This window comes from Entelurus aequoreus, linkage group LG04 (genome assembly GCF_033978785.1).
Source record: "Entelurus aequoreus isolate RoL-2023_Sb linkage group LG04, RoL_Eaeq_v1.1, whole genome shotgun sequence".
Lineage (NCBI taxonomy): Eukaryota > Metazoa > Chordata > Actinopteri > Syngnathiformes > Syngnathidae > Entelurus > Entelurus aequoreus.
Genome location: NC_084734.1, coordinates 89,089,046 through 89,113,838, shown reverse-complemented (window position 1 = coordinate 89,113,838; position 24,793 = coordinate 89,089,046). Strand labels below are relative to the sequence as shown.

The 24,793-nt window shown below is 41.6% G+C and overlaps 1 protein-coding gene across 2 annotated transcripts in view; it reads right to left on the bottom strand.

Annotated features, from left to right (window-relative positions):
• Nucleotides 1-4,481: 4,481 nt before the first annotated feature.
• The window catches only part of hmgxb3 (HMG box domain containing 3), a 41,170-nt gene continuing 20,858 nt past the window's right edge, over nt 4,482-24,793 (bottom strand). Inside the window, exons 13-21 of one of the 2 annotated variants that reach the window (XM_062045950.1) lie at nt 24,398-24,705; nt 24,138-24,265; nt 17,196-17,327; nt 16,930-17,114; nt 14,807-15,029; nt 13,453-13,586; nt 12,154-12,273; nt 11,889-12,098; nt 4,482-5,686 (exon numbers count right to left, since the gene is read on the bottom strand). In XM_062045950.1, coding sequence (XP_061901934.1) covers nt 5,105-5,686; nt 11,889-12,098; nt 12,154-12,273; nt 13,453-13,586; nt 14,807-15,029; nt 16,930-17,114; nt 17,196-17,327; nt 24,138-24,265; nt 24,398-24,705 — 2,022 coding nt within the window. In that variant the 3' untranslated portion in view covers nt 4,482-5,104. The remainder of the gene's footprint in view (nt 5,687-11,888; nt 12,099-12,153; nt 12,274-13,452; nt 13,587-14,806; nt 15,030-16,929; nt 17,115-17,195; nt 17,328-24,137; nt 24,266-24,397; nt 24,706-24,793) is intronic. The other variant, XM_062045949.1, reaches the window with a different exon arrangement.

The following is a 24,793-nucleotide window of genomic DNA, read 5'->3' as shown; positions in this document are numbered from 1 at the left end:
CAGTTAACCTGTGGTTTGCCAAGAGACTTGGTTCGCAGCTGTTTGCACATGGAAGCCAGTAGGGGCTACAATGAAGCAAGGCGCCTCTTAAAAGAACATTTTGGAAATGAGATGAAGATTTCGGGAGCTTACTTGGAAAAAGCCTTGAATTGGACAGCGATTAAAGCTGAGGATGGGAAAATGCTGCATGCATATGCACTGTATTTGAGAGGATGCTGTAATGTAATGCAAGATTTACAGTATTTGGAGGAACTTGATATCCCATCGAACCTAAGGCTAATTACATCCAAACTACCCTACAAACTCAGAGAAAGGTGGCGAAGTACAGCTTATGAGACAACAGAGAACTGGCAGGAGAATGAGATTTCACAACTTTGTGGATTTTGTGGAAAAGCATGCCAAGATGCTTTTGGATCCGTTGTTTGGAGACATTCAGGACCAAATAAGAATGAAAAGGCCTCTTCCAAGAAGCACAAGTGAATTAAAACCAATCAGCCAAAGACACAGCAGCTTTGCTACTTCAGTAGCTGTGAATACAGAGCCAGCAGGATGCACTGTAAAACAATCATCTGTTCCACAACAACCTGCTCAAACCACACCCAGTGGTATCATCCCTTCATGTGGATATTGTCATGGCAAACATGCTCTGATTGACTGCTCACAATTCAAAACACAGTCACAAGACAAAAAGGTTGAACTTTTAAGAAGGCATGGATATTGTTTTGGTTGCCTACTAAAAGGTCATCTAAGCAAAAATTGTAAAAGAAGATTAATGTGTCAGGTTTGCAAAATGAAACATCCTACCTCACTTCATATTTCAAGTGATAAAGGCCCAAGGCAGGAAAATCTAGCAAAGTCCACTGCTGAGACAGAAGAAACCCCTATAAGCAGTGCTCTTGTTTCAGCCGGTGATGCAACCAGGGCCGGGAAAGACTGTGCACTTGCAATCGTGCCAGTCAGAGTTAAGGCGGGAAAAGGGAACAGCTATGTTCAGACCTATGCCTTCCTCGATCCAGGCAGCACGGCAACATTTTGCACGGAAAATCTAATGGACCGACTGAATGTGAAAGAACGCAAAACAGAAATGATTTTGCGAACAATGGGACAGGAAAAGCCTGCAAAGACCTATGAGGTCAGAGGACTGAAGGTTGGAGACTTGGAAGGGTTCACATATCTGGACCTGCTGAAAGTGTACACACAGAGCAAGATACCTGTCTCAAAGAAAAACATCCTCACAAAGGCTGACTTGAAGAGGTGGCCATATCTTGGTGGCATCGACTTCAAGGAAATTGAGGCAGATGTTGAACTTCTTATTGGGACTGATGTTCCTCGGGCAATGGAGCCGTGGAATATAATAAACAGTCAAATAAATGGACCATATGCAGTCCAAACCATACTGGGATGGATGGTAACTGGACCACTCAGTTGCAGTGCTACAGAACATGCTGGGCCCATTGCAGTGTCAACTAACAGAATCTCAGTAGATGAGCAGAAGGACCTCCTCATCAGACAATACAACCAGGATTTCTCTGAAAACATATATGAGGAAAAAATGAGATGTCAGTTGAGGATAAATGTTCTATGGAGATCGCCTCAAGTTCAGTCTTTCTTAAAGATGGTCACGATCCTCTGCCACTGCCTTTCCGGGATAAAGACAAAGTCACACCTCAGGATAAGTTCAGAGAGAAAGAAAGACATCGGCATTTCTCTTCTTCCAAAAAAAAAGCCATGATAAAAAAAAGGTCAAGAAGGACAAAGGTGACAAACGTGACAAAACGGAGGAACTCAGAGACCTGTACGGTTGGAGGGGAAGCTTACCTTTTAACCAAGAGCCAATGCCCTTAGAGGCTAATCCTTACACATTCCCATACGCCGGAAAAGGAGATGGCAAAGACGTGCACAGAACAGTCGAAAAGGAGAAAAGTAACAAAGTCAATGACTCCACCAAGGACAAGACCATGGACCATGGAACAAGGAAACACATAAGACCATGGAACAAGGAAATATGTAACAAGACCATGGAACAAGGAAACACATAACAAGACCATGGACCTAAGACCATGGAACAAGTAAAGACATTTCCAGATGCCAAAGGCTTTGTGAGAAGTGTTTTGGTTAAAACCAAGACCAACACGGTTCAACGACCAATAGATGAACTCTGCCTGCTAATGGAAGCAGCTTGATGGACTGAGGGGGGCTTCGGTTCTCCAGACTCGTTGACTCGATGACCGCTCCAGATATGACTATGGACTTTGATGAGACTTGACTAATAACTCAAGTAACTTAATTAATTTTGAATTTGAAGAACATAATTGTTTGGATTATATTGTTCTATTATGGCTCCTGTGAATATTATTATTTATGTAATTGTTTTGCTAAAGCACACAATTAGGGGCCGGGATGTTGGAGCCAATCTATATTATTTATTTATTAATTGTTTGATAATGAAATGAAATAATGTCAAGAATGATGTTAATGAATTATTGGATGTTTTAGATTTCATTGTGATTGACTGATTGTTTTCAGCTGCTTACGCTCCTACTGGTGAGCCACTTCCTCCTCCTAGAATTAAGAAGACAGGACAGCTGGGGGCCCTTTTGTCTGTCTATCATGTTGAAGGAGTGAGGAGTGGAACACTTTGTTTACCACTAAACAAGCCACGCTAAACTAGTTAGTTTGAAGCCACACTAAACTAGTTAGTTTGAAGCCACGCTAAATAAGTTATTTTGATTATGTTGAAAGTCAACCACGGAGAATATTTTTTGTTTGTGAAAATAAATTATGATCATTTTGAATCTAGAAATATCTCCGCGAGTGCTTATTAAGGAATTTAGTGAGTCAAACACCTCCTCCTCAAGACTACTCTGCATTACTTTATTTGTATTTTTTTCGAAACTTTTTGGAACACAAGAGTAGCCGTTACAATGTGTATATATATATTTATATGTGTGTGTGTATATACGTGTATATACACACACACACACGTTTATATACAGTACAGGCCAAAAGTTTGGACACCTTCTCATTCATTGCGTTTTCTTTATTTTCATGACTATTTACATTGTAGATTGTCACTGAAGGCATCAAAACTATGAATGAACACAAACGGAAAACATGTTTTATATTCTAGTTTCTTCAAAATAGCCATCCTTTGCTCTGATAACTTTTTCGCACACTCTTGGCATTCTCTCCATGAGCTTCAAGCACACCTGTGAAGTGAAAACCATTCCAGGTGACTACCTGTTGAAGCTCATTCAGAGAATGCCAAGAGTGTGCGAAAAAGTTGTCAGAGCAAAGGGCGGCTATTTTGAACAAACTAGAATATAAAACATGTTTTCAGTTATTGCACCTTTTTTTTTTTTTTGAAGTACATAACTCCACATGTGTTCATTCATAGTTTGATGTGACAATCTACAATGTAAATAGTCATGAAAATAAAGAAAACACATTGCATGAGAAGAGGTGTCCAAACTTTTGGCCTGTACTGTGTGTCTGTATATATATATATATATATATATATATATATATATATATATATATATATATATATATATATATATATATATATATATATATATATATATATATACAGACACACAGTAGACCAGTGACGTGCAGGCAGGGGAGGCGGGGCCTCACATGCCATCATGGAAAGAAAAAAAATGTAAAAAGAAAAAAAATTTTTTTAAATTGTTATATGTATCCAGTGATTATACTATAACGTTATTTTCCATTTAACTTCACCAGTTTTAGATTATTTTTATTCAATATCGCTGAATTTTCACATTTGCCGTTCAAATAGTGAGAAGAGACGGTGTGGTGATCAGCAGCCAGTTGAGGCGTCACTCAGTTGTGCCTCAACATGGATTGCGCAATGACTCGGCTAACTGCTGAGCTGCTGTGCAGTGAGACCGTATTGCTATATGAATTATATTATACATGTCCATAGTTGAGTTAGCTGAGGTATATAATGTACAGTGTATTTTGTCAACAACTGTATGTGTGTAACGTATTTTTAGTGCTGAGCGATCATAAAACTGCTGCGAAGACGCACTGGCTGAGGCTCGCAGTAATCCCGCCTCCTGGTGGTAGAGAATGCACCCCCGCTGTAGAATGCACCCCCTGACGGGAGTGTTATATCAACTAAAGCCCACACTTAAACTTTCCACGTGCAAGATTGAATCTATTTAAAAAAGTTATTTAATAAGAAGCCAAAAAGTGCAAAAACAATAATGTTGGTGTTGGAGGAGTTGTCAGGGCCACAACATTAGGTACACCTGCAGACTGCAGCACAGATTTCATATTTCATTCATTCAAAACTCCTCCAACACCAACATTATTGTTTTTGCACTTTTTGGCTTCTTATTGTATAACATTTTTAAATAGATTCAATCTTGCACGTGGAAAGTTTAAGTGTGGGCTTTAGTTGATATAACACTCCCGTCAGGGGGTGCATTGTACGGCGGGGGTGCATTAATCCAGCACAACAGCGGCGCATGGACTTCATTTATAAGTAAAGGTAAGACCATAATAACGTTTTTTTTTGTGTGCTACAGTTTGTATGTGTAAAGTTAAAGTTAAGTTAAAGTACCAATGATTGTCACACACACACTAGGTGTAATGGAATTTGTCCTCTGCATTTGACCCATCCCCTTGTTCACCCCCTGGGAGGTGAGGGGAGCAGTGGGCAGCAGCGGCGCCGCGCCCGGGAATCATTTTTGGTGATTTAACCCCCAATTCCAAGCCTTGATGCTGAGTGCCAAGCAGGGAAGAATGCTGGTATGAGCTTTTAAACATAACCCGTTAACTGCTGCCAATCAAATGGTGAATAAGATACTCTTTAGGGTTCATGTGTTTGTAAATCTGACTGTGATGAAGTCAGTGCCTCACCTGCCATGAACCTCACCGCACGTCACTGTAGTAGACATTGTGTATACACACACATGAATATAGCATTTTAGGAAAGCTTCAGTCCAAAAGGAAACATAACAATGTGACAAATATAATCTCACAACAGTAACTGATTATTAGTATTTTTTTTATAAAACCATTTCTTATTATTATTATGGACATGTTTTTAAATAAAGATATTTAAAAGGTACCGCTACTGGGTTTTGGAGGGTTCAGGATCAGGCAGAGAGACTTCAAAAGCCGTCTGTGGTTTGTCTCGGTCTGACAAGCTGCTTTCATCTTCCTCCCTCTCAGTGTGGATGTTTGCCACACCCAGGCGGTACAAGGCGTCGCGGATGACAACCTCTCCAGGCTGGCACAGCTTCACCACTTGGCTGATCTGCACACTCACGATGTCCCTGCTGGAGAGGAAATCCAGCAGGCGGTTGTAGAGGTAGTAATGTGCCGGGTTGTCGAAAAACACGGGTTGCGTTCTTGAAGGGCTCGCTGATAAACACCCCTGAGGTTTTTCGGACAAACTTTTATCGCTCGGCGTCTCCTCCTCATCCTCCTCCTTGTGGATGGAGGTCACGGCGCTGATGAGGTGGTCCAGGTCCTTGCACGAGGACATGGAGCGGTGCTCCGGGAGGGCGCTCTCCTTGCTGGGAGAGGGTGGAGGAGGATGCAGCAGCCAGCAAGAGGAGGATTTAGTGAGCGGGTGATGCTGCTGGATGCCCCCCGACACAGAAAGGTCCGCAGCGTACCACTTCTCTTGCAGCTCGGCACATGACACCGACTGAGGGACACATGACAACACACTGAAAGTATACCACCAACAACACAATGGCAACGCGTGGGAGTAGTCAACGTACAGCTTGTTTAGCAGTTAGGGCGGCACATCAACCACATTTTAATCAGGACTTTAGCTCACATAAAAGGTGATCATAGGCCATATTCACTTTTAAAAAGCAGACTGTGCTGCATATCAAATCAAGCACCTTTTTTTTCAACAGCTAGTGGCAGCAAAGGCCAGTGTGTGTGTGTGTGTGTGTGTGTGTGTGTGTGTGTGTGTGTGTGTGTGAGTGTGTGTGTGTGTGTGTGTGTGTTCTGGCAATGCTTACTTAATGGGTACATCGCAATGTTTACACCTTTAGGGGACCTCTGAAGGTATGGGGACAAAAAAACAGGTCCCCTAAAGCAGTGGTCCCCAACCTTTTTGTACTTGCGGACCGGTCAATGCTTGAAAATTTGTCCCACGGACCGGGGGGGGGGGTCGTAAAAAAAAAAAAAAAATTTTTGAAATACAATCATGTGTGCTTACGGACTGTATCCCTGCAGGCTGTATTGATTTATATTGATATATAATATATATATATTGTGTTTTTTATGTTGATTTAATTAAAAAAAAAATAATAATTATTATTATTATTTTTTTATTTCTTGTGCGGACGCGGCCCGGTACCAATCGGTCCACGGACCGGTACCGGGCTGCGGCCCGGTACTGGTTGGGGACCACTGCCCTAAAGGGAAACCTTTTTAAATGATAGTCAGATCCATTCTGAAGATGCTTAAAGGCCTCCTGAAATGATTTTTTTTTATTTAAACAGGGATAGCAGATCCATTCTATGTGTCATACTTGATCATTTCGCGATATTGCCATATTTTTGCTGAAAGGATTTAGTAGAGAACAACGTCGATAAAGTTCACAACTTTTGGTCTCTGATAAAAAAAAGCCTTGCCCCTACCGGAAGTTTGTTCACTCCCTCATATTTTCCTATTGTTTTCAACGCAGCTAGAGAGATTCGGACCGAGAAAGCGACGATTACCCCATTCATTTGAGCGAGGATGAAAGATTTGTGGATGAGGAATGTTAGAGTGACGGACTAGAATGCAGTGAAATACATTTTTTTTTCCCGCTCTGACCGTAACTTAGGTACAAGCTGGCTCATTGGATTCCACACTCTCTCCTTTTTCTATTGTGGATCACGGATTTGTATTTTAAACCACCTGGGATACTATATCCTCTTGAAAATGAGAGTCGAGAACGCGAAATGAACATTCACAGTGACTTTTATCTCCACAACAATACATCGACGAAGCTCTTTAGCATGAGCTAACGTGATAGCATCTGGCTCAAATGCAGATAGAAACAAAATAAATAAATTCCTGACTGGAAGGATAGACAGAAGATCAACAATACTATTAAACCATGGACATGTAACTACACGGTTAATAGATCTCAGCTTGGCAAAGCTTAACAATGCTGTTGCTAACGACGCTAAGGCTGACTTAGCAACTTAGAAACCGGACCTCACAGAGCTATGATAAAAACATTAGCGCTCCACCTACGCCAGCCAGCCCTCATCTGCTCATCAACACCCGTGCTCACCTGCGTTCCAGCGATCGACGGCGCGACGAAGGACTTCACCCGATCATCCGTGCGGTCGGTGGCCGGTGGGCGGCTAGCATCGGCTAGTGCGTCTGCTATCCAAGTGAGTAGTCCTTGTTGTGTTGCTACAGCCAGCCGCTAATACACCGATCCCACCTACAACGTTCTTCTTTGCAGTCTCCATTGTTCATAAAACAAATTGCAAAAGATTCACCAACACAGATGTCCAGAATACTGTGGAATTATGAAATGAAAACAGAGCTATTTTGTATTGTATTCAATGGGGAAGGCATACCTCTGTTCCCCGGGCTACGTCACGCGCATACGTCATCCTCCGAAGGCTTTTTCAAGCGGAAGTGTGGCGGGAAATTTAAAATGTCACTTTATAAGTTAACCCGGCCGTATTGGCATGTGTTGCAATGTTAAGATGTCATCATTGATATATAAACTATCAGACTGCGTGGTCGCTAGTAGTGGCTTTCAGTAGGCCTTTAAGTGAAAAGTGAAACATTTGTTATCCTGGCATTAATAGTACCGTATTTTTCGGAGTATAAATCGCTCCGGGGTATAAGTCGCACCGGCCGAAAATGCATAATAAAGAAGGAAAAAAACATATATAAGTCGCACTGGAGTATAAGTCGCATTTTTTGGGGAAATGTATTTGATAAAAGCCAACACCAAGAATAGACATTTGAAAGGCAATTTCAAATAAATAAAGAATAGTGAACAACAGGCTGAATAAGTGTACGTTATATGAGTCTAGTCTCTTACGTGAAAGAGATAAATAATATTATTTGATATTTTACGGTAATGTGTTAATAATTTCACAAGTCGCACCTGAGTATAAGTCGCACCCCCGGCCAAACTATGAAATAAAACTGCGACTTATAGTGCAAAAAATACGGTACTGTGATTCTGTATGGTATCCATCCTTAGTTAAAACTAATATATTTTTCCAAAAACAAAATCTGGTTTAGTGTTCCTTAGGATGACATTTTCACACAGCATGATTATAAAACATTATTACCTTAAAGTATGATTGACATTCAGAAAGTTCCATCCTCCTATATATGCTAGTTGGAGTTGCAGACAACTTCATTACTGCTAAATAGCAGTTTTCAGTCATGTCACAGAAGATGCAGGATTTGCTTGAACATTTAAATGGTGAAACTTCCTATAAGAGGACAGCTGTAGTGCTGTATTCTGACCATCATGTCATATTCACTTTACACTTTTTTTTTTTTTTTTTAATGGTCCTCAGTAGTCACGTACAAATTTGTGTGAATTATGCAAAATTATTAAAATTTGTTCCCCATGAACCATATTAACTCTTTTTCCCCAGGGTCCCCAGTAAGAATGATCAGCACATGACTTCATCAATCCAGAGATTTAAAGACGTGTATGAGCTAACTGGGCAGTGGACATTTTACACCATTTATTTTATGCCTCCACAACCTGTAGAAAGGCTGGTCCCCACAAGTCATGATCAAAAACTTGCTCCCCATTCCAAATGATAACCAGTATGTGCGTGTGTGTGTGTGTGTGTGTGTGTGTGTGTGTGTGTGTGTGTGTGTGTGTGTGTGTGTGTGTGTGTGTGTGTGTGTGTGTGTGTGTGTGTGTGTGTGCACAGATATGGAAAAAAATATATATATATATACCGTATTTTCCGGATTATAATGCGCACTTAAAGGCCTACTGAAAGCCACTACTAGCGACCACGCAGTCTGATAGTTTATATATCAATGATGAAATCTTAACATTGCAACACATGCCAATACGGCCGGGTTAACTTATAAAGTGACATTTTACATTTCCCGCTAAACTTCCGGTTGGAAACTCCTTTGGAAGATGACGTATGCGCGTGACGTAGCCAGTGAAACAGAAGTATGGCTCCCCCATTGAGGCCAATACAAACTAGCTCTGTTTTCATCTCATAATTCCACAGTATTCTGGACATCTGTGTTGGTGAATCTGTTGCAATTTGTTCATTGCATTATGGAGAAAGAAGCTGAGCAAGCAAAGAAGAAAGTTGTCGGTGCGAAGCGGAGTATTTTGCGAGGGAAGTCAGCAACACAACACAGCCGGCGTTTCATTTACATTCCCGAAAGATGCAGTCAAGATGGAAGAACTCGGACAACAGACACTCTTACCAGAAGGACTTTGACTTCGATACACAGACGCCTGTAGAGAACTGGGACAACACCGACTCTTACCAGGATTACTTTGATTTGGATACACAGACGCGATACCGTGAGTACGCAGCTGCGCTTCCAAACATTTGATCGCTTGCCCGTACGTGCGTGTCACGTACGTAACTTTGGTTAAATATATAAGCTTTATGAACCTTGGGTTAGGTGAACGGTCCTTTGGGCTGAGTGATTGTGTTGTGCAGGTGTTTGAATTGTATTGGCGGGTTATATGGACGGGAGCTAGTAGCTAGGAGCTAGCATAACAAACACCTAGGTGTTTTTATGCGGGATTAATTTGTGGCATATTAAATATAAGCCTGGTTGTGTTGTGGCTAATAGAGTATATATATGTCTTGTGTTTATTTACTGTTGTAGTCATTCCCAGCTGAATATCAGGTCCCACCCGCCTCTCACAGCATCTTCCCTATCTGAATCGCTTCCACTCCCCACTAGTCCTTCACTTGCACTTTCCTCATCCATAAATCTTTCATCCTCGCTCAAATTAATGGGGAAATTGTCGCTTTCTCGGTCCGAATCGCTCTCACTTCTGGCCGCCATCACTGTAAACAATAGGGAACTTTGCGGAAATGTTCAACCGACTACGTCACGCTACTTCCGGTACAGGCAAGCCTTTTTTTTGTCAGATACCAAAAGTTGCGATCTTTATCGTCGTTGTTCTCTACTAAATCCTTCCAGCAAAAATATGGCAATATCGCGAAATGATCAAGTATGACACATAGAATAGATCTGCTATCCCCGTTTGAATTAAAAAAATTCATTTCAGTAGGCCTTTAAAATCATTTTCTTCCCCTCAAAACTCGACAGTGCGCCTTATAACCCGGTGCACCCAATGTACTGAATAATTTTGGTTGTGCTTACCGACCTCGAAGCTATTTTATTTGGTACATGGTGTAATGATAAGTGTGACCAGTAGATGGCAGTCACACATAAGAGATACGTGTAGACTGCAATATGACTCAAGTAAACAACACCAACATTTTATAGGATCCATTGAAAATATAGAACATTACATACGGCGTTAAAAAAATCTATCAAAATGTTTTAGTAGGACTTTGGTAAGCTATGAAGTACAGTAGCACCGCTTGATGGATTGTACTGCGCTTCAACATAGGAGTATTATTATGGTGTGTGTATAATGGAAGACATTATCTGGCGTTTTGTTTCGCAATATTATGCAAAAGCAACTTTTCTTATCTTCTGGTACCTGCTGCTCTGTATTTGGGATCTGCATAAGTCCTGAAAAATTGTGCGCGTCCGCCTTTGTAGTCCGTATTTGATAAGCTTCTTGTTTTTCTCTATCTTCTTGTTATGGGACATTCATCCCATTGTCTTCCAATATAAAGTAGTGAAAAGTTCCTACTTATATCTGCCATGAAAGTGCTAAAACATACCGGTGTAGTGAGTTTACATTATTCACCAAAGGAACTTTAGTTATTACAGTTCCGGTCGGGCGGTTTTTCACGGGACACATTTCCGGCGTTGTTGTTGTTTCCGGATGAGAAGATGTTACGTTATTGATTGAAGTAAAGTCTGAATGTCATTAAAACAGTTAGCTCCATCTTTTGACACATCTTCCACTCCCGTCCTTGCACGCTACAACAAAGATGACGGGGAGAAGACGCTGTCCAAGGTGAGCCACGTTAATAAGACCGCCCACAAAACGGCGCATCCTGAAGCGACTGTCAGAAAGCGGCTTGAAGATGTGTAAAACATCATCTATGCAACATTTTGACCAAAGAACCACCATTACATGTTGTGTAGACCACAAGGAAGAAATAATAACAATAATAATATGACTCCTTTAATACGCCTTATAATCTGGTGCGCCTCATGTATGAAAAAAGATTGAAAATAGACCATTCATCAGCAGTGCGCCTTATAATCCGGTGCGCCCTATGGTCCGGAAAACACGGTAAGTCAGGAAAGTATTCACAGCGCTTCACCTGTTCCACATTTTGAGGAATGGGTGAAACTGCTGGAAGATAGGTGTGGCATCATGTTGAGAAAGACTTGAGGCTGTAATTGCTGCCAAAGGTGTATCAACAATGTATTCAACATAGGGTCTGAATACTTGTGATTTATTTTCAATATATTTGCAAATTCAAAAGAAAAATAAATGTTTCACATTGTCAGAAATTTTGAGGACAAAAAGGAATTTATTCCATTTTGGAATAAGGCTGTAACATAACCAAATGTGGAAAAAGTGAGGCGCTGAGAATACCTCCACTGCATACTAGATCATGTCTACTCATTACAATTTATAGAATTAGTGACTTCCACAAGTGCTGGCAGTGATCACCAGTGGCCAAGAACACACCCAATGTTAGCAGGAATGTGAGGCGTCTACTTGAACAAACCACAGAGATCTACAATACAATGTCCCAGTGAAAGACACCCACCTCTGGTTTGTCAAAGGGGTCAGAGAAGCAGCCTTGGTTCCTTCCCCACATCTGGGCGGCCTTTTCTGGGTACTGCATGTCCGTACAGAGCGCCACCTGCTGAGCGCAGTCGCTAACGTAGACTGGAGGCCAGTAACGAGAGGACACTAGCAGGTCCACGTGGTCCCGGGCCGTCTCTCCTCTCACCAAATACTTGGAGGCGCACACCACCTGCGCACGTAATTCTTTAGTTGGTAAAACAGGCTTCGTGTTTGCTTGTTTTCACCTTATGGTGGCAGACTTTGGACAGTTTGCCGGCTGTGAGGTGTCCAGGGGGCTGAGGGGCTGTGGGGAGGCCGCTGTGAGCGAGCGTGCACATGGAGATCAGTGAAGTGAGCAGCTCAGTCTTTAAGGGAGGCAAACAAAAGAGCATTTCATTATCATCATTGATGTAAACATACAGTTGTGCTCATAAGTTGACATACCCTGGGAGAATTTATGATTTCTTGGCCATTCTTCAGAGAATATGAACGATAACACAAAAACCTTTCTTCCACTCATGCTTAATGGTTGTGTGAAGCTATTTATTGGCAAACAACTGTGTTTACTCTTTTTAAATCAAAATGACAAAAGAAAGTACCCAAATGACCCTGGTCAAAAGGTTACATACCCCAGTGACTTTGATCTGATAACATGCACAAAAGTTTACACAAAGAGGTTTGAATGGCTAATCAAGGTTCCAATCCTCACCTGTGACATGTTTGTAATTAATGTGTGTGTATAAAAGGTCAGTGAGTTTCTGGGCTTCTGACAGACCATTGCATCTTTCATCCAGTGCTGCACACATGTTTCTGGATTCTGAATCATGGGGAAGGCAAAATAATTGTCAAAGGATCTGCGAGAAAAGGTCATTGAACTGCATAAAACAGGAAAGGGGTATATAAAGATATCCAAGGAATTGAGAATGCCAATCAGCAGTGTTCAAACGCTGATTAAGAAGTGGGAAATGAGGGATTCGGGTAGACCAGCAAAGATTGCAGCCACAACAGCCAGGAAAATTGTTGGAGATGCAAAGAAAAATCCACAAATAACTTCAGCTGAAATACAGGACTCTCTGAAAAATTGTGGTGTGGCTGTTTCAAGATGCACAATAAGGAGGCACTTGAAGAAAAATGGGCTGCATGGTCGAGTCGCCAGAAGAAAGCCGTTTCTGCGCAAATGTCACAAAGTATCCTACTTACATTACGCCAAACAGCACAGGGACAAGCCTAAAAACTTCTGGAACAAAGTAATTTGGAGTGATGGGACCAAAATTGCACTTTTTGGCCACACGACCATGCAGCCCATTTTTCTTCAAGTGCCTCCTTGATCAAACTTATGAGCACGACTATCTTCTTAAAGGACAATAGTATAGGAAGTCAAGTAGGATATACTTGAGAGTAGACCGCTTGTACTACAGTATTGCTTTACTAGCCACTGAAAATTAATCAACAGGAAGCCTTTCTGTGAGAAATATACTCATCGTTGTGCAATTGTGGATGAAAATATTTGATAAGCATCACATTTCCAGGATGCACAAACACACCTTAGTGGAGTCCGCAGTGATACTCGCCCCGCAACGCTCCAGGATTGCTCTCAGCTCGTCCTCGCTGAGTTCTTCCATCTTGTCAAGTTTTAGTTCACCATCATGAATGAGGCGCACTAAAACTGACAAACTTCCTAAGACAGGAGTGGACCATCCGTTATGGTTAAAGTTTATTTCGAACATGCATACAGTTTCAATATGATTTCATATTTTCCAGTTTCTCGTTACAACATGTCCAAACAGGAGTAGGAAAAATGAGAGCTTATTTCTCCTTTTTCTATTTCATAGCAAATGCAAACATATTTGTTCACCTCCTGTTCTCAATTTGTACACAATTCAAATCAATAAATAACATAGTACTCAATAAATAGTTAAGTACCGTATTTTTTGGACTATAAGGGGCAGTTTTTTTCATAGTTTGGCCGGCCGGGGGTGCGACTTATACTCATATATGTTATAGTTATTTGAATGACTCTTACCATAATATGTTACGTTAACATACCAGTTGGTTATTTATGCCTCATATAACGTACACTTATTCAGCCTGTTGTTCACTATTCTTTAGACATTTTAAATTGCCTTTCAAATGTCTATTCTTGCTGTTGGCTTTTATCAGAATCTGAATCAGAATAGTTTTATTGCCATTGTTTGAGAACGGGTTCACAAACTAGGAATTTTTCTTGGTGCAATCGTGCAACATAAAACACATATAACACAGATTTGGTAATAAAAAGAGCTGTAACTGAGCTATCAGATCTTGTTATAGACTTAGAAGGAATTCAAGGAGTTACTAAATTTCCCCAAAAAATGCGACTTATACTCCAGTGCGACTTACAGTATATATGTTTTTTTCCTTCTTTATTATGCATTTTCGGCAGGTGCGACTTATACTCCGAAAAATACGGTAACTAGACCACATGAAAGTTTGTTAAATGTAGATTAAAATCATCACAGGTTATACTCTTTAAGATGTGTCGTGTGTAAGTGTTGTTTTTGAATGAAAACATTTTATACATGTTTTTTAGCTGCAAGTCAAACAGACTAAAGAGGCTATTTGCCGCTGCATAACCGTGTTACAAGCATTATATCCTGCTTCTGAGCTTGTTATGTACGCCCCACAAAAAAATACGCACATGCAGGATAAGGATTATAAGCGACGTTTGGAAAAAGCCTATGACTTTCCTCACGAGTTCCACAGGAACTTATTCAGGCTGAATTCATGTTTTTATTCAATTCAATTTGTAGTTGTGAAAAATGTAAATTAGTTTTTTAAAATCTGTTATTTTGAAGCAACTGACATGTAAGTTGGTGTTCCACTTGTATTCCCCCCTTTTTAGCCAGCTTTAAAATGTACCTGAAGGCTGCGGTGTTTGCGTCAGGTCCTTGTCCTTCTCTGTGTTGATGACAGAGGAGCTCCTCATCAGTGGGGGGATGAAGGGGGCGATAATGGAAGCGTCCATCCGCGTGATGGGAAATTCAGCGGGGAAAGCTGCCTGCTCGATGGCCTCGCTCTCCATGGTCAGCCAGAAGTCATCCACGTGCACCTCGTCTAACACTGAAAACTGGGGCCAGGTGAACTACAGAAACACACTGAGGTCAATAATACAGAAATATTCAACTACCGTATTTTTCGGACTATAAGTCGCAGTTTTTTTCATAGTTTGGCCGGGGGTGCGACTTATACTCAGGAGCGACTTAAGTGTGAAATTATTAACATATTACCGTAAAATATCAAATAAAATTATTGATGTCATTCACGTAAGAGACTAGACGTATAAGATTTCATGGGATTTAGCGATTAGGAGTGACAGATTGTTTGGTAAACGTATAGCATGTTCTATATGTTATAGTTATTTGAATGACTCTTACCATAATATGTTACGTTAACATACCAGGCACGTTCTCAGTTGGTTATTTATGCCTCATATAAGGTACACTTATTCAGCCTGTTGTTCACTATTCTTTAAACATTTTAAAGGCCTACTAAAAGCCACTACTAGCGACCACGCAGTCTGATAGTTTATATATCAATGATGAAATCTTAACATTGCAACACATGCCAATACGGCCGGGTTAACTTATAAAGTGACATTTTAAATTTCCCGCTAAACTTCCGGTTGAAAACATATATGCATGATGACGTATGCGCGTGACGTCAAACGTTGAAACGGAAGTATTCGGACACCATTGAATCCAATACAAAAAGCTCTGTTTTCATCTCAAAATTCCACAGTATTCTGGACATCTGTGTTGGTGAATCTTTTGCAATTTGTTTAATGAACAATGGAGACTGCAAAGAAGAAAGTTGTAGGTGGGATCGGTGTATTAGCGGCTGGCTGCAGCAACACAAACAGGAGGACTTTGAGGTGGATAGCAGACGCGCTATCCGACGCTAGCCGCCGACCGCATCGGTAAACGGGTGAAGTCCTTCGTCGCACCGTCGATCCCTGGAACGCAGGTGAGCACGGGTGTTGATGAGCAGATGAGGGCTGGCTGGCGTAGGTGGATAGCTAATGTTTTTAGCATAGCTCTGTGAGGTCCCGTTGCTAAGTTAGCTTCAATGGCGTCGTTAGCAACAGCATTGTTAACCTTCGCCAGGCTGGAAAGCATTAACTGTGTATTTACATGTCCATGGTTTAATAGTATTGTTGATTTTCTGTCTATTCTTCCAGTCAGGGGCTTATTTATTTTGTTTCTATATGCAGTTAAGCCCGATACTATCACGTTAGCTCCGTAGCTAAAGTGTTTCGCCGATGTATTGTCGTGGAGATAAAAGTCACTGTGAATGTCCATTTCGCGTGCTCGACTCTCATTTTCAAGAGGATATAGTATCCCAGGTGGTTTAAAATACAAATCCGTGATCCACTATAGAAAAAGGAGCGAGTGTGGAATCCAATGAGCCAGCTTGTACCTAAGTTACGGTCAGAGCGAAAAATGATACGTCCTGCACTGCACTCTAGTCCTTCACTCACGTCCCTCATCCACGAATCTTTCATCCTCGCTCAAATTAATGGGGTAATCGCCGCTTTCTCGGTCCGAATCGCTCTCGCTGCATTGTAAACAATGGGGAAATGTGAGGAGCCCTTCAACCTGTGACGTCACGCTACTTCCGGTACAGGCAAGGCTTTTTTTTATCAGCGACCAAAAGTTGCAAACTTTATCGTCGATGTTCTCTACTAAATCCTTTCAGCGAAACTATGGCAATATCGCGAAATGATCAAGTATGACACATAGAATGGATCTGCTATCCCCGTTTAAATAAAAAAAAATCATTTCAGTAGGCCTTTAAATTGCCTTTCAAATGTCTATTCTTGGTGTTGGCTTTTATCAAATACATTTCCCCAAAAAATGCGACTTATACTCCAGTGCGACTTATATATGTTTTTTTCCTTCTTTATTATGCATTTTCGGCCGGTGCGACTTATACTTATACTCCGAAAAATACGGTACTCCTGCAGTTGTTCTTTATGATGTCACCTCCACATTCTTCAGCTCCAGGACATTGTCTGTGCGGCGCTTGGCAATCTCCAACTTGGGAGCGACGCCACAAATGCCGCAGATCATGTCGTTGTAATCTCGCACTGTCAGGCTCTCGAAGGCCCAGTAGCCCACCAGAAGAAGCTCTTGGATTTGGGACGCCACCTCAGGACTCAATGTGTGGACTGATGCAAACACAAGGACACACATCATGGTTTAAAAAAGTGCTGACAAATAAAATGATTCTGCAATGGCTGTTTTGTTACCAGGGTGATTGGGGACATGGTCCAATACAGTCATGGCAACCTGAGAGGGTGGGAGTCCTGTTCTGATTTTGTCTCTGATCTTCAGCAGCAGATCAATGCTAACCAGCAGTTTGTTTCCAATGTTGAACAAACCTGCCAAAGAAAACGAATAAAAGTCATACAGCTTTCAACATCTTCCACAGCTCTTAATAAAATGAGTGCAAAATGAGGGCATAGTTAGTCAGGACACTGTTCACAGTCCCTGAATGATTATCAGAATACAATCAGCACCTTATGAGCTTTCTGTGAACTAAAATCAAGTGTCAACCAGCAGCAATAGGTGTGACCAATGCGGACTTCAAGGCCAAGCATACCGTGGAATAACAGATGAAGTGACTGTCTGAGACAACAAAAAAGACACGTGTTTGAAGCAGATGCATGTGTGTTAACTCTCGCTCGTCAAAGGCTTGGGCGAATCAAATCAAATCAACTTTATTTATAAAGCACATTTAAAATTTACCACAGGGGTAGCCAAAGTGCTGTACAATAGGCAGGTTAAAAATAATACGAGAACCGAGCAAACACAACACAACACAAACAGAACACGATAAAAAATAAATAAATAAAATATAAAAACATAAAAACAGGTTGACAGCAGGTGTATTGTGGGGCGCCATTGCAGGATGGGTATCACTCAGTGTTAAAAGCCATGGAATAAAAGTATGTTTTTAAGAGAGATTTAAAAACAGGAAGAGAGGAGGCTTGTCTAACACTCAGAGGTAGGTCGTTCCAGAGCTTGGGAGCAGCAGCGGCGAAAGCTCTGTCACCTCTAAGCTTCAGCCTTGTGTCCGGGACCGTCAGTAGCAGCTGATCAGCTGATCTTAGGGATCGGGTGGGGCAGTAAGGCTGAAGGAGGTCGGAGAGATATGTTGGCGCGAGGTTGTTTAGACATTTAAAAACAAATAAAAGGAGTTTAAAATTGATTCTGTAACGCACAGGGAGCCAGTGAAGGGACGCTAATATAGGGGTGATGTGCTCACGTCTGCGGGTCTGTGTTAGCAGACGAGCAGCAGAGTTCTGCACGAGCTGCAGGCGGGCGAGGGAGGCCTGGCTAATGCCTACATACAAGGCATTGCAGTAGTCTAAACGAGTCGAGATAAAGGCGTGGATATGAATATGGAAAACTAACTGCTAAGTTGACAACACTGATTCCTCCTGCTATATGTTGTTATTCTCTGGCAGACCAGGAGCATCATTTCTGAAGGGTGTGTGCACACAAAAACGCGGCGTAGTTCTTTTTCCCAGCAAAGTTCAGATGTATCAAGACTACAATGAACGTAGAAATGCGCGGTGCCTCACGCAAACCTCATGGCTGGCGTGCGCATCTTTCTACATGCTGTTGATACTCTGGCGACACTTGAAAGGTTGAAAATAAATTACTCCTCAGACTGAGTAATGTGCACATCAGAGACACAAAGCATTTGCAAATTAATAAAACAATGACTGCTTGAGCAGCGTTAGAAGACTGAGAATGGTGCAATACGAAGAGAACATGTTTTTGTCAGTTACACAGTAGAACAGTTGTTATACAACTGGTCTGGTAACTGATGTGTGTAAATGTGATTTGGTGTGGGTGGCACAGTTGTTCGAGATACTGTCTCGTGTCGCAACGGATTTGGGTTCAGACTAATTTTTTTAATGATGCAACGGACATCTTGAAAACCAACACTACACATAACTGCCATGTTGTTACAATATAAATACTAGGGATGGACCAAAATGAGAATTCTTGGATGAAATCGAAACCAAAAATGAGGAAACAAAAACCGAACAACCTACTAAAATTGTTAATCCAATTATTATCACCACTGCATTTATGGCTATGTGTGTACTAAAACCTCAGTAAAATAAAAGCATCGCAAATGCACAAATTAATATTTACCGTAATTTCCGGACTATAAGCCGCTACTTTTTCCCCTCGTTCTGGTCCCTGCGGCTTATACAAGGGTGCGGCTTATTTACGGCCTGTTCTTCTCCGACACAGACGAAGAGGATTTGGGTGGTTTTAGTACGCAGGAGGAAGACGATGACACAATGATTAAAGACTGACTTTTCATATACCGGTAGGCTGGTTATTTTGATAACGTACAGGCGAGCACTTTGTATTACTTTGCACCGTTGTATTATTTGTACTCTGCACGAATGCTGTTCGCCATGTCAATGATGTGAAAGTTTGATTGAACGATTGAAAGATTTATTGTTAATAAATGAGACGCTTTGCGTTCCCAAACAGTCATCTCTGTCCCGACAATCCCCTCCGTGGTAGCAGGAACCCCTATATACTACGCTAATTACACATCAAAACCCTGCGGCTTATAGTCGGGTGCGGCTTATATATGGAGCAATCTGTATTTTCCCCTAAATTTAGCTGGTGCGGCTTATAGTCAGGTGTGGCTTATAGTCCGGAAATTACGGTATCCTTCAAAGAATAAAAACAATCACAAAATTATGAAAATATAGTTTTACCTCTGGTATTCCAACAATATAAAATGAAAATAACAATGTACAGACCAAATACTAAATGACGCCAGAGACGGAGTCAACACGCTCTAGGGTAATTTCTTTTTCTGTACGGTGTTGTTCACATAATTAAAATGGCGTTCGAAATGTTTGGATTTTAGGTGATAAAACCTGACGTGGAAAACGACATTGCAGTGATTGCTTTTAGACTTTAAGTCAAGCTCAGTTTCCTCTAAGAACCAAAAAAGAAGGCCAAAAATGTCCATCTGTGTGTACATTGTATTGACTATTGGCTAGAATTAGGGCTGGGCGGGTTTGTCTCTGTGCGATATAGAAAATGACTATATGGTGATATTGGAGTATACGTTCTCACGCAGTTGCTTTTAGCTGCGGGCATTACACTGAAGGCGTTTCTCACTCTTTCTTGTCTCTGCTTCTCACAGAGAGGTCAAACAAGCGCACCTTCTTACATACGTCACATACTGTCACGCGTGCAACGTCATACGCCCTCGCTGAGCATACATGTAGCGGCATGGTAACATTAGCTGTTGTGCTAGCGGAGCGGGGCGAGTGGTAATACGAGAGAGAGAGAGAGAGAGAAGGTGCGAATCTGGAAACAAATGAAGGAAGAATAATTAATGCCCAAGAAAAACAGCAGGGGGTCCATCGTCTGGCGGTGGTATGGCTTCAAGCGGGAATATGTTGAACAATTATGCGGCAAAAGCGTTGCTACCAAAAGTAGCAGCAGTATTAATGTAGCATCATTTGAAAAGTCACCCGCTCGAGAATGAAGAGTGCTTCAAACTCCGCATGTCAACATCTCCGTTCGGTGCCACACCCACAAAATGCCGAAGCAACCATTTCCACATCAAAACCGTATGAAAAAAATAATCAACAACAGAAGGAGATAACGTCTGCAGGAACCTACCACATAGCGAAGGACATACACTATTTGATTTCCTATTATGCAGCTCTTTTTTATTTTGACAGTTATTGAAATATCTTGTGTGACATCATGCACAAAAGTGCACTTTATCTGTTTTTAACTATTGTAGTGGCGTTCTGTACAAAAAGTGCACTTTAATTTAGTGTTTTGATATGTCATCTTAGTGACATCATGCACAAAAGTGCACTTATAGCTTGTTTTAAAATGTCTCTTTGACAATCTTGCACTTTCTGTTTTGGAAATGACATGAATGTTTGTACCACTGCTTAATAACTGTTTAATAAATACACTTTTGCTAAATTGACTTAGTCGTGACTTCCCTCTCTGCATGAAAGTTTAAAATGAGCATGTATGAATGCAGTATGAACAAGAAAGTTTTAATGTAAACACATAGAATCATCATACTGCTGTGATTATATGCATCAAGTGTTCATTCAAGGCTAAGGCAAACTATCGAGATATATATCGTGTATCGTGACATGGCCTAAAAATATCGAGATATTAATAAAAGGCCATATCGGCCAGCCCTAGCTAGAATTAGAATCAGCTACTTTTCACAGGTCAAGGACACGACTCTCTTCTTGTTCATTACACAGTGCATTAAAGGCTCACTGCATCAAAACGAGACAGTCATTGGATAAATGCTTGACTTATACCGGCCATCATACTCTCGGCGTCTCTGGCAGTCTGTTAGAAGTGGGTTGGCCGAGATGCTGGGCTTTAGCAGGATTGGACGATCTGTCTGAGGCTGAATCCCTTATTTAATGACAGCGAAATGAGTGAATCGGCTATTTTTAAACATATAACAAAGAGGGAGCAATTTTAAAGTTTCATTCTGTTGTTCTGAGTTGATCTGGAGGCTTTTCTAAACCTTTTAGTGTACTTTTCTGTATTAAAAACAACTGGTGGCAAATCTAGCATCTTTTTCTGCGGTCATTGGAGACTGTACTAATGTTTGAAGACTCTCGACTCCTGTCGCTGTGCAACGTCCCTGACAAACAGCGAGTGCTGCTGCGAGCCTCCACTAAAGCACTCTCACATGCAGTCACACTAGCCACGCAGAGCTGCCCCAGCTAGAGCTTCTCCTCTTTGGAAGACCAGCAGCCGCCGTTGCCGTCTTGATATTTCCCCATTGCACGCTTTGCCAATCACTGTCCACCGGTCTATCTCGGATATATTCAATGTCTACATCGCAGACATGTTGCCTCCATTCCATACAAGCGGCTACTTTGGCTTACATCATCACAGCATCCGGTTTCGACTGTGCCATTTCGGCAATAAAAATATTTTGGCCAAAAGCAGAAAATACAATTTTTGCGCCTTTTTCAGTGGCCAAAATGTTGGTGCGTGACTAATAAATATGATTAGTTTCAGTGCAACATTAACAAAAAAGTGACTGATGTTCCACATCAATTAGTTCCTGGTCCAACAACAATCTGGATGGCGCTTCAGTCATTATTGTTTGCTATCACAACGCTGGAAGATAGTCAGTGAGTGCTGTGGCTAATCTCTCTCAAGAAAACACAGTCTTATTGTTTTGGCAGAGAATAGCAAGTCCGCATGCCCACCCTTCTTCATCTATTCAAGAAGGGTGGGTATATGGTGCGTTACATTTGTACCGGGGAAGTCGGAATTTCCAAGTTTTTAGTCGGAATTTCAACTGGAACGCCCCTCAAGGTTGGATTTCCGAATCAGAAAGCTGGAGCATTCTCACCACCCCCGAGTTGGTTTCAAAGTTGGCTGCTCTAGATGTAAACATTGATATACACTTCTTTAAAGGCCTACTGAAATTAATTTTTTTTAATTTAAACGGGGATAGCAGATCCATTCTTTGTGTCATACTTGATCATTTCACGATATTGCCATATTTTTGCTGAAAGGATTTAGTATAGATCAACGACGATAAAGTTTGCAACTTTTGGTCTTTGATAAAAAAAAGCCTTGCCCCTACCGGAAGTAGCGTGACGTAGTCAGTTGTTCGCTTCCTCATATTTTCCTATTGTTTTCAACGCAGCTAGAGCGATTCGGACCGAGAAAGCGACGATTACCCCATTCATTTGAGCGAGGATGAAAGATTCGTGGATGAGGAACGTTAGAGTGACGGACTAGAATGCAGTGCAAAACATATCTTTTTTCGCTCTGACCGTAACTTAGGTACAAGCTGGCTCGTTGGATTCCACACTCTCTCCTTTTTCTATTGTGGATCACGGATTTGTATTTTAAACCACCTGGGATACTATATCCTCTTGAAAATGAGAGTCGAGAACGCGAAATGGACATTCACAGTGACTTTTATCTCCACGACAATACATCGGCGAAGCTCTTTAGCTACTGAGCTAACGTGATAGCATCTGGCTCAAATGCAGATAGAAACTAAATAGATAAATCCCTGACTGGAAGGATAGACAGAAGATCAACAATACTATTAAACCATGGACATGTAACTACACGGTTAATAATTCTCAGCCTGGCAAAGCTTAACAATGCTGTTGCTAACGACGCTGAAGCTAACTTAGCAACTTAGCAACCGGACCTCACAGAGCTATGATAAAACATTAGCGCTCCAACTACGCCAGCCAGCCCTCATCAACACCCGTGCTCACCTGCGTTCCAGCGATTGACGGCGCGACAAAGGACTTCGCCCGATCATAGATGCGGTTGGCGGCTAGCGTTGGCTAGCACGTCTGCTATCCAAGTAAGTCCTCCTTGTTGTGTTGCCGCTAATACACCGATCCCACCTACAACTTTCTTCTTTGCCGTCTCCATTGTTCATTAAACAAATTGCAAAAGATTCACCAACACAGATGTCCAGAATACTGTGGAATTATGAAATAATAACAGAGCTATTTTGTATTGGCTTCAATGGGCTACCGATACTCCTGTTTCACTGGCTACGTCACGCGCATACGTCATCATCCAAAGGCGTTTTCAACCGGAAGTTTAGCGGGAAATTTTAAATTGCACTTTATAAGTTGACCCGGCCGTATTGGCATGTGTTGCAATGTTAAGATTTCATCATTGATATATAAACTATCAGACTGTGTGGTCGGTAGTAGTGGCTTTCAGTAGGTCTTTAATAGCCATTATTAACAGTTCTGATTTGTTTTTGTTCCACTAAATCAGCTACATACGATGTATTGTTGAAAGTTTATATGTGGTAAGTTGCTAACGTTACTGCAGCGTAAACTACATTCATTTATATGTGATTTATACGTTCTCCATAGTTAGCAATAGTGTCTGTGTTTCCTCTTCATCCATTGTGTTTGAAGGTTGCAGAAAGAGTGCATGTTTCTCCATAAGTTGTTTAAGGATAGAATAGCTGTTGTGGATGTGGCCAGCTTGATTTCAGTCCTCACAACTCGGCTGTGAGGTCATTCCCAGCTCCGAATTCCAACTTCCGAGATAAATGGAACGCACCAATAGTCATTACACTGTAGCATAATGAAAACCTTAAGTTTTCTTCATTCCTACGCAAAAGTGAGATGAGGGACCTTTACCTGGATTCAGGTCGGTGAAGCTGTGCAGAGCCAGACACTGAGAATTGAGACACACTTTGAGCTGCAGAGATGCTGTCTGGATTAGCGTCTCAGTAAGTAGCCAGCAGTCCTCCTGTCCTGCTATAGTGCTTGGTTACACACACGCACACACACACACACGTTGTTAAGGAACCAGACGTCAACAACAATGCACTAATAATGTACAGTAATAAAAACAGAAGAAGAAATGGAGAACTTTGTCATTAAAGCTCCCTTCGTACTTCTGGGCTCCTTTGTAAAGAGTGTTGTTGCACAGGCCGCACTGTGTGGCTGACGATTCGTAGAACTGAGGCCAGCCGGACTCCACCAGGGTCTCCGTCTCAACGTTGTCATCCTCCTCCTGCAGGCCCGGTTGAACCAAGACAATTTGAAGACTATTGAGCTCCTGAATGAGCGTTAGCGTTTCCTGGAGCTCAGCCTCACTCTCTAGAATCTGCAGGGAATGGCGAAGCAGCTGCAAAGTGGATTGGCGCTGTAGGTCTTTCTGAGCAGGACTCAGGGGCTGGTATGGATCTACCAGTGTCACTGACTGAAACACACACAGTGACAAAGACTGGAGTTATTAAAGGGGAAAAGATTGCTAGCATAAATACAACTTAAAATAATTCTATCTAGGC